The sequence below is a fragment of the Mus caroli genome, chromosome 17 (assembly GCF_900094665.2).
Source record: "Mus caroli chromosome 17, CAROLI_EIJ_v1.1, whole genome shotgun sequence".
NCBI lineage: Eukaryota > Metazoa > Chordata > Mammalia > Rodentia > Muridae > Mus > Mus caroli.
This window is the reverse complement of record NC_034586.1, coordinates 23,468,638-23,478,872: the sequence shown is the minus strand read 5'-3', so window position 1 is coordinate 23,478,872 and position 10,235 is coordinate 23,468,638. Positions and strand designations below refer to the sequence as shown.

Genomic DNA, 10,235 nt, shown 5'->3' with positions numbered 1-10,235 from the left:
CGGATGGTTGTGAGCCACCATGTGGTTGCTGGGATTTGAACTCCTGACCTTCGGAAGAGCAGTCGGGTGCTCTTACCCACTGAGCCATCTCACCAGCCCCAGACTCAGTTTTATTTCAGCCTTTGCTGTGCTGTGATTATAGGTGTGTGCCATCAAATGTTAAAATCCAGTGTCACCCATAGGCTGGGAGAAGCTTTACAATTGTAAAGCAATCTGTTCTTGGTAATAATTGTCCCTTGCTTGTCTTTTCTTAGGGGCTCAGGGACATGTGTTGTGAATAAACAGGCTCATAACTGTTGGCTCATGCCTGTAATCACCGGGAGAGAGGCGAATTCAAAAGTTCAAGGCCAGGCTGGGCGGTGGGGGTGTATGCCTGTAATCCCAATACTTGGGAGGCAGAGGCAGGCAGATTTCTGAGTTCCAGGACAGCCAGGGCTGCACAGAGAAACACTGTCTCGAAAAACCTAAAACAAACCAAAAAAACCCAAGGGGCTGGAGAGATAGCTCAGGGTTAAGAAGAGCATCAACTACTCTTCCAGAGGTCTTGAGTTCAAATCCCAGTAACCACATGATGGCTCACAACCATCTGTAATGAAATCTGATGCCCTCTTCTGGTGTGTCTGGAGACAGCTACAGTGTACTCATATAAAATAAATTAATAAATATTTTTTTAAAAAAAGGAAAAGTTTTTAAACTAGGCAGTGGTGGCACACGCCTTTAATCCCAGCACTTGGGAGGCAGAAGCAGGTGGATTTCTGAGTTCAAGGTCAGCCTGGTCTACAGGGTGAGTTCCAGGACTGCACAGAGAAACCCTGACTCGAAAAACCAAACCAAACCAACAAACAAAAAAGGGGCTGGCGAGATGGCTCAGTGGTTAAGATGCTCTTCCGAAAATCCCGAGTTCAAATCCCAGGAACCACATGGTGGCTCACGACCATCCGTAACGAAATCTGATGCCCTCTTCTGGAGTATCTGAGGACAGCTACAGTGTACTTACATATAATAAATAAATAAATCTTAAAAACAAAAACCCAACAACAACAACAACAAAAAACAAAAACCCAAACCGAAAAACCTGCTTTGTAACAGCAAAGACCAGGTGTTATCCAAACTTAACACACAAAACTTGAGGGCGGCTGGTGAGATGGCTCAGTGAGTAAGAGCACCCGACTGCTCTTCCGAAGGTCCAGAGTTCAAATCCCAGCAACCACATGGTGGTTCACAACCATCCGTAACGAGATCTGGCGCCCTCTTCTGGAGTGTCTGAAGATAGCTACAGTGTACTTACATATAATAAAAAAAAAAAAAAAAAACTTGAGGGCAGGGGTCAGGTAGTGAAGTTGGACGGGGCAGACTTAGGTGAGGTCACTTAAGGAGGGTGGTCTGAAGACAGCAAGAGACCAATAACAAAAGGGCAGTGAGATGACGGGATGGGTAGTTCACCGCCAAGCCCGAGAGGCTCAGCTCTCCTCAGGCTCACTCGGTGCCAGGAGAGAACCAGCTTGTCAGCTTGTGGATCTGTCCTTTGACCTCCACGCGTGCATGTTTGACTGCCCCCTTCAGGGCTGGTGAGATGGCTCAGCGGTGAAGAGCACTGGCTGCTCTTCCAGAGGTCCTGAGTTCAATTCCCAGCAACCACATGGTGGCTCACAACCATCTGTAATAGAATCTGATGCCCTCTTCTGGTGTGTCTGAGGATAGCTACAGTGTACTCATATAAATAAATCTTAAACAAATAAAAATAAAGTCATAGGTCATCTTTAAAAAAAAATTTGCCGGGCGTGGTGGCACATGCCTTTGTTCCCAGCACTGGGGAGGCAGAGGCAGGTGGATTTCTGAGTTCGAGGCCAGCCTGGTCTACAAAGTGAGTTCAGGGCTATACAGCCCTGAACTTACAGCCAGGGCTATACAGAGAAACCCTGTCTCGAAAAAAACAAAACAAAAAAAAATTGAAAGGGCTGGAGGGGTGGCTCACACACACTGACCCTGAACTTGCTAGCCTCCTCCCTGTACTTCTCTAGAGAGATGCTGGGATTACAGGTCTGGGCCACCAGGGTACGGAGAGCGTGAACTAGCAGACGCAGGGTGTCTGTCTCAAAACATTGCTGTCCTCATCCTGAATCAAGGGAAGACAGCTGAGACTGTCAGGCTGCCCATTGGCTACTCCAGCTGCTGAGTGGTCACGGTCACAGTGAGGCACTACAAGAAACTCAGCAAGAAAGGGAAGGAGAGCTTTAAGAGAAGCTAGGACAGAATGGGGACATTGCTGGGGAGAAAGAAGGATGAGAGGTCGTGTTTGGCAGTCCCAGCCTGTGGAAGCCCCTAGTCCATGGCTGTTAGGAGCTGCTTTATTGGAAGCCTGTGTGTGATAAATGTGTGGCCCAGATCCAGAGGAACAGTCACTGGAGAAACAAGCCTTGCCTGCTTGCCTGACACATCAAAGAGGCCATTGTGAGAAAAAGGGCATCTTTAAATAGGACGAAATATGCAAAGGGGGAGGAGACCAAGCCTAGGGACTGCCAAGGACCAGCTTCTGCATGGAGAGGCATTCCCGAGAGAACGAACCGGTGTTAGGGAACCTTGCAAAGCAAGGGCTCGAAGTCGCTGGGTCCAAGCCTTCTGAGATGACTTTCCGGACTGCTCTCTCTGTGTCTCTGTGTGTGTGTGTTCTGCTCCACACTAGACAGCTTTTTCTTGCTATTCTAAAAATTCTTGACACAGCTCTCTCTGCAAGTAAAAATTCTAAAAGTTATCTAGGTAGTTCATGGGTTTTCTGACCAAGGTCAGAAAGGCTGCTATAAAAAATTATTGGGCCGGGCATGGTGGCGCACACCTTTTTTTTTTGTTGTTGTTTTTTGTTTTTTGTTTTTCGAGACAGGGTTTCTCTGTGTAGCCCTGGCTGTCCTGGAACTCACTTTGTAGACCAGGCTGGCCTCGAACTCAGAAATCCGCCTGCCTCTGCCTCCCGAGTGCTGGGATTAAAGGCGTGCGCCACCACGCCCGGCTGAGAAATTATATATTTTTAAGTCTTGTATTTAGAGCTCTTTCCCGTAGCCTTATGGGCTCATGTGAAGGCCCCACTGTTTACCATTTTGCTGAGACATAGCCACACCCTCGACTCCTGGACTTGTGCTGTTTCTAATTATCATGGAGTCATTAACGTTAGCAGGGAGGACATCCCTTGGAAGGAAAGAGTGCTCCACTGCTAGTACCGGTTCCAGAAAATGTGTATGGTATTACACAGACAAGCCTTAAGTCCACAGCAGTCATTGATACTCATGAAGGCTCACACCGGGGCCCTGTCCCAGGGGCAGGAACCCTGTCACTCTGTCCCCACCAAGGTCACACCAGGCTCAGCAAGGGACTCTCAAATTCTGAAGAGTATCCACAAGAAGCATCAATAGGCGTAATTCTAGTTTGTTATGCCTGTCTGTGTGCAGTGCCTACAGAATCCAGGTGTTGGGACTGGAGTTACTGGTGGTGGAGTCACCTCATATGGGTACTAAGGACCAGACTGGGATCTTCTGTGAGACTAGTAAGTGTTCTTAACTGCTGAGCCCCTTTGGGACAGGGTTTCGTGTAGCCTAGGCTAGCCTCAAACTTGCTCTGTAACCACGGATGGCCTTGAATTCTTGATCTTCCTGCCTCTGTCTCCACAGTGCTTGGATTACTGCCATTGCCTAGTTAATTTGGAATCTAAAGTTTCATACATACTAGGCAAATTTCAGTTTTAAGCTGTATTTAGCTATGACTGATAATGCCCAGTGCTTCCTGGACACTTGTATATTTCCAGCGCTCCTATCCCTGAGGCACCTCTCCAGCCACTTTTTAAATTTTTACTTTATTGGTGTTTTGACTATTTATATGTATGTGTGTGTGTGTGTGTGTGAAGGAGCCACCAGACGGTTGTGAGCTACTGTGTAAGGTACCATGTGAACTACCATATACTGGGAATTGAATCAGCATCCTCTGGAAGAACAGCCAATGTTCTTAATCACTGAGCCATCACTCCAGCCCCTTCATGTAGTTTTTAAAAAAGTTACAATGTGTGTGGACACATATGTCATAGAGCACATGTGATGTTGAATGGGAGTTGGTTCTCTCCTTTCGCTATGTGTGCCAGGGATCTAGCTCAGGTGGTCAGGCTCCATGGCCAGTGCCCTTTTAAACTGACACATCTCTTGGGCCCCTCTAGATTATTAATGAGGTATACTACATACAAGATGATTAAAACAGGTAACAGGGACCAGTCAAATATCCCAGCAAGGTCATTTGCAGCCAGGCCTGACCACTTAAATTCAGTCTCCTGGTCCTATGTGGTGGGAGAAAATGGATTCGTTTAAATTGCCCTCTGACCTCACAGAAGCAATCATGGCACACACACCTGTCCCCACACACGTACGCTGTACGCTTTGGGATTTATTTATAAATCTTGATTATCTTGACAGAATTTAGCACACGGTAATGGTGCCCGTTTTGTTGCAGGAACGCTGTACGTCCTCCAAGAGGGCCATCCCAGTGTTATAGTCACGGCCAGAAACCATATTTCATGATTTACGTACGTGTGCTGTGCACACTCTTGCGGTCTCTCCCTTTCTGCTCCTCCTGTTTAAGAGGATGACTTTCTCTCTTTTCTTTCTTCCTTCCTTCCTTTCTTTATTTTCTTTTTTGCAGTGCTGGGGTTCGAACCCAGTCCCTCAAGCATGTCGCCAGGCAAGTGGCAGCTTTTGCCTTTTTTGCACAAATGGCTGCAGGACGCACATTTGTCCAGACAGCTACCAATTGACCGCAAAGAGCAGCCCCGCCCCGCCCCACTCCTGATCCCTGGCAGCTAAGGTTGACGGTCTGCGGCGGGGGGACAGCAGAGCGGCGCTGTCACTCTCCCCGTCATCTGAGCGGCGCGACCTTGGATCAGGCTGGGCCGCAACCCGGTGACCTTGGGCGGGCCTCTGCTCTCTGCCCAGCGGGGCCGCGGACCGTGGGGTCGCGGGTGGTGCTGCCCACGCGCCGCGCCTCACCCGGCTTCCGCCGTCCTCAGCCCTACGCTGTCTGCGTAGCAGCCGCGCCAGCTCCCGCGGCCTTCAGTGCAGACGCTCTCCGGCGCCGGGCGCGATTCCCGAACGCCGTCCGCGCTGCGCACGCGCGGCCGTCCGGCGAGCCCGCGTGCCTTACGCAGCTGACGCAGCGCGTCCAAAATGGCGGCGCGGTCGTCGTCGGGGGCGGCGGCGGTAGAGGGGGCGGTGGCGGTGGCGACGGCAGCCGTGACGGCGGCGCAGGGCCTGGGCCGGGGGCAATGAGGCTGTCCCGCCGCGGAGCCGTGTAGCGGACACACAGACCCTCCTCCCCGCCCTCTCGATCGAGCCTGGGGCGCGCGCGCGCGCGGCCGCCCGCCTGCAGCAGGCTCCCCCTCCCTGGACTCCGAGGCCCCGCACGGCACCCCCCACCCGGGCCCGGAGGATGATGAAGCTCAAGTCGAACCAGACCCGCACCTACGATGGCGACGGCTACAAGAAGCGGGCCGCGTGCCTGTGCTTCCGCAGCGAGAGCGAGGAGGAGGTGAGGCGCCCGGCCGGGGGTCGGCGGCGCCCGACGGGGTTTCCTGGGGGGGATGGGGAGCGGAGTGAGAGGGCCTGCGGCAGGGGGATGCCATCCCGCGGCGGGCGGTCGGGGGCCGGCCACCGTTCGCCCGGGGCAGCGGCTGGGCAGCTCGGCACACGTGCATGGGGCGCAGGCCGGCCTTTGTGGCGGAGCGGAGGGCCGCTCCCTCCCTCCCTCCCTCCCTCCCTTCCCGCAGGGTTGCGGCTGGCCGAGGGGAGGTGGCTGCGGGCGAGCCCTGGCAGCGGCAAGCCGGGGCCCAGCCGTTCGATTCTAACGTTGAGCTGCTGAGTCCGTGTGGTGGAGCCTGAAAAGAAAGGGCACTGGACACGGTTGTTGTCGAGGTTGTTATTCATATTGACCGGAACACTTCACGACCATCAAAAGCTGTATTTAGGAAGATCTCTGTCCCGACGTTTCTCTGCTGTGCCCAATAGAATGAGTCGTAGGGTAAGCTAGGATAATAGAACATTTTAGAGTCTTGTTCCTTTTTCCTTAAGGAACTTAAAAAAATTTTTTTTTCGGCTTCACAAAGCCGTTTCTGTGGTGATGAAGGGAGATTCAGGAAAGGCGCGTGGTTTGTAAATCCACAAAGAATAGCTGGTTTGGAAATTCATAAAATGCCTGCGGGGACACATTGCCGTCGTGTGTGTGTGTGTGTGTGTGTGTGTGTGTGTGTGTGTGTGTGTGTGTGTGTGTGTGTGTGTGTGTGTGTGTGTGTGTGTGTGAGTGTGCGCGCATGGTGGTAAGATGGCAGTTCGCTTGAAAACAATGAAGGGCAGTGAAACTGAGTATGTTTTATCCCGGCCCTCGGCGGTGGGCTGGGGTGGCAAGCCTGCAGTTCGGTGCGCCGTGTTGAAATGGGCGACAGGAACTTGACCCGTTAGTTATGAAAGACTCTGATGAAAGGGAGGATGGACTACCAGGAATCACTGTCCGGCAGATACTCAGGAGGAGGAAGAGGAGGAGGAGGGGGAATTTAAATGAAATGACGTCCTGAAGAAAATCCGTGAAAGCATTCATTGTGCTGTTGAGGGATTGCAAAACAGGAGTTTTGGAAATGTATACTTTGTAACTTTCCTTCATTACCAAAGGTCCCCGAAAGACGCGCTTTGTGAGCAAGGTCAAGTTTTAAATGATGCGCTGGCTTTGGAATAAGTGAAGTAAAACTGTCTATGGTGAAGGCTGTTCTAGAAGCTTTGTTTTCTTCATTATCATATGGGAAGTCAGATGGGATCTGGGCTGTTAATGGGAGGGAAACGAATTAGCATAATGACATGCCTCACTGCAGTGCTGTGGTTAGGTCTGGCCAAGTTTATAAGTAGAAGGCTGTGTAATTTAGTCATGGATACTGCAAGACCCTTTGTTTTAAGAAGATCATCCTAGAGGTGAAAATGTGAGTATTTTGGATAAATACTAGAAACTCAAGATCCTTAACAAAGGAACAACCGATTTTCTAATTTTGGTTGGAAGTTTTACAATGGTCTGGCAGCAGGTTTGACGTCCACGCTTGCTTGCATGCTTTGGCCATCTATTGCCTTGTGTAGGTCAGACCAGGGGTAGGACTGACTTGTTTTGTTTTTTTAGGAGCTTAAGATTTTCAGCTGTTATAAGGAGGATTAAAGAAAGCGTCTGCTACGGTAGTGGGATTGCCTTTACTGAACTTCTCTTTGCATATTGGTTAATGAGCAGGACAATTGTGTGACTCTTGAATGGCAGGTTCAGTGGCTGTTCAGAGTTTGGTAAGAACAAGAATGTTAGCGGACCCGGCTGGCGTTGGACTTGTTCTGTTCAGCGCAGCAAGCAGGCTTTAACTGATGCCCACTAAGGCGCAGCATCTGTTAGATGGGATTTACAGATGCACACCCATCTACCCTGAGGGGATTTTGGTAGTCTCTTAGTCCCGAGGGATTTTGGACCACAAAATAATCTCTAAGGTGTTGTTTAACTCCCAGATTATATAATTGTGTTAGACGGGAAGTGCTGTGTTAGTTCCAGGGAAACTTCTATGTTCTCAGTAGCTGTGCCAGAGATTGAAGTGCTGGCTGCTACCTCTGCGGGGAAAGAAATTCTCCCTGGAGTGGGCACTCAGTCCAATTTTATGTTTTTAATGGGCGCTATGGCTTTAATCAAAAGAGACACATTCACAGAGTATTACTAGCACAACACAACAATAATGTAAGTGTTAATATGACCTTGATTTTTAAATATAAGGAACCAGTGTCAAGAAACAGGCATATATTGTGAAGAAAGAGATTAAAACATTAAAAAAAAAATGGACCAAAAATGTTCAGCACCAGGAAGCTGACATAGTTCCAGGCCAAGCAGTAAGAGCGTCAGAACCCACCCAGGTCAGGACACAAGTCCTTAGCACAGTCACTGAGCGACACTGAAGGTGAGGTCTCTAAGGAAAAACAAGCTCAGAGCTGGGGGGTGAGGGGGACGGGATGGGACAGGTGAGGTCTTCCTTCCAAATTTGTGGCTGTTTTTCCTGCTGGTAAATTGAAATTAACAGGAAAAAAAAAGTTCCCTGCTTATGGGTACTGCTAGCTGCCCCTGACATTTCTGTAACTGAGCATTCGTGATCGCTGACACAGTTGCCAAGGAGCAGTGACATGGTGCCCTGAGTTACTGCTGTACTCAGCAGCTCTTCTCCCACCCACCCACCCACCCAAGTGCAGTTTTGAAGACTGTTGTACGTAGTCCTGTCTCTCAGACTTGTCATGGTGGTCCTTAATTCAACGGGAAACTCCAGTTCAGAAAGGATCCCTCTGTTGTGCCTGCGCGAGAGGGGGGTGGCTTTAGAAACACTGCAGATGTGTTAAGAAAGAACTCACTGCAGGATGACGCATGGGGGCATCCTGGAGAGCTGAGCAGTGACAGTAGGACACCTCCCTCCTAGTGGGTTCCAATTTTTATCCCATTTAGAGGCAAGACCCAAGAACAGGTCATTCATTATGTGGTGGCACAGGAAAGAAAATTAGCTTATAAGTCAGTACTTCATTTTGTTTTCATTTGGGTCGATAGTTGTTTTGGAGACACATTGGAATCCTGGGCTGGCCTTAAACTCCTGATCCTCCTGCCTCCACATCTTAAGTGTGGGACACTGCTCAGCTGAAATACTTACTTTTTTCCTTGCCTTCAGAGCTGAGTGGGCCCAGAGCCCCTTGCATTCTATGCAAGTGCTCTGCCACTAAGCCACACCCACACCCACAGCCCACAGCTCTGGTTTTTAAAGATTTATTTATGTGCTTTAGTTAGTGTATGAGTACACTGTAGCTGTCTTCAGAAACATCAGAAGAGGCTAGCAGATCCCATTACAGATGTGCTTGCTGGGAATTGAACTCAGGATCTCTGGAAGAGCAGCTAGTGCTCTTAACTGCTGAGCCATCTCTCCGACCCTGCAGCTCTGTTTTTAAATTGAATTTTTGGCTCTACAAAGATTAGCAAATATACTTTTATGGTTTTTGAATCAGCCATGCCCTTCAGACTGGGTAATGCAGACCATCTTTGTTATATTCAACCTTGACTCTCCTAAAGTGGTCCCAGGGAGGTAGCTCTTCTTCCCGAGCCTTTGATGAGAATAGGAGATGTGTGTGTTCTCTGCCCTCCTCGTGAGAGGACTGAGGGGGGGTGTCTTTAGGAATGGACAGTGATGGGCGCTGACCCGAGAAAGGTTATTGATGCTCTGTACTCACCAGGTGCCTGGGAGAGTCAGAGCAGCAGTGTCAGCTCAGCGAGGCTTAACACATGCTTGATGTATTGGGGTGAGTGAGTACTGGGGCCTGCATGTGCTGTGGCCTGGGGTCCCGGTCAGAGGACCAGCATCAGTACTTGTTTCTACCGTCTTGAGGGAGGCTTTCTTTGCTGCCAGGCAAGTTGGCCTTACACTCAGGGATCCTCCTGTCTCCGCTTCCCCTGATTGTAGGAGGCTTGCAGATGCAGCTGCAGGCCACCAGATCTGGCTTTATATGAGTTTGAGGTGCTGCTGGCACCCCAAATTCTTTCTCCTAAGGGCTTTCCATGGTGAGTACCAGGTCTGCCTGGTGTGTTGCTCTTTGGTGTTTTCTCAAACTCTTGAGCTCGCCGAGTCGATGGGGAGTGGACTGGCTCTGGAGATTCTCTGTGGGTACAGACTCTGGTGGCCTGAGTGTTTGTCTCTGAAATCCCCCAGAGGAATAGGTAGGACGTCACTGCAGACCACACCTTCCCACAAGCTCAAAAGAGGGCAGTCAGGCCAGGCCCTGGGTGATAACAGGGTTTCAGCTAGCTCAGGCTTGTGGGGAGGCCTTGTGCTGGGTGTCCAGCATGCCATTGTTGTAAAGGTCACAGTGGGGGCATTTCTGCTCTTCATTTCTGAAGTAGTTGTGGAGGCTTTTCTCTGATCACCATCCTTCCTACAATGTGGGTGTGGCCCGAGCTCATACTCTATGCCCTTTCTTGTTTTCTTGGGTTTGTCTTCTTTCATGCAGTCTAAACTATGTTGTGTAGGATGCCCCCCCCCTTTTTTTTTGTCGTTGTTTTTTTTTTTGTTTGTTTGTTTGTCTGTTTTTTCAAGGCAGGGTTTCTCTGTATAGCCCTGGCTGTCCTGGAACTCACTTTGTAGACCAGGCTGGCCTCAAACTCAGAAATCCACCTGC

The 10,235-nt window shown here is 50.0% G+C and overlaps 1 protein-coding gene across 1 annotated transcript in view; it reads left to right on the top strand.

Moving 5' to 3' along the window:
* The first annotated feature begins 5,259 nt into the window (after window positions 1–5,259).
* Nudt3 (nudix hydrolase 3) overlaps window positions 5,260–10,235 on the top strand; it is a 46,904-nt gene continuing 41,928 nt past the window's right edge. The window contains exon 1 of the mRNA XM_021186548.2: window positions 5,260–5,556. Within this exon, the coding sequence (XP_021042207.1) occupies window positions 5,458–5,556 (99 nt within the window). The 5' untranslated portion in view covers window positions 5,260–5,457. The remainder of the gene's footprint in view (window positions 5,557–10,235) is intronic.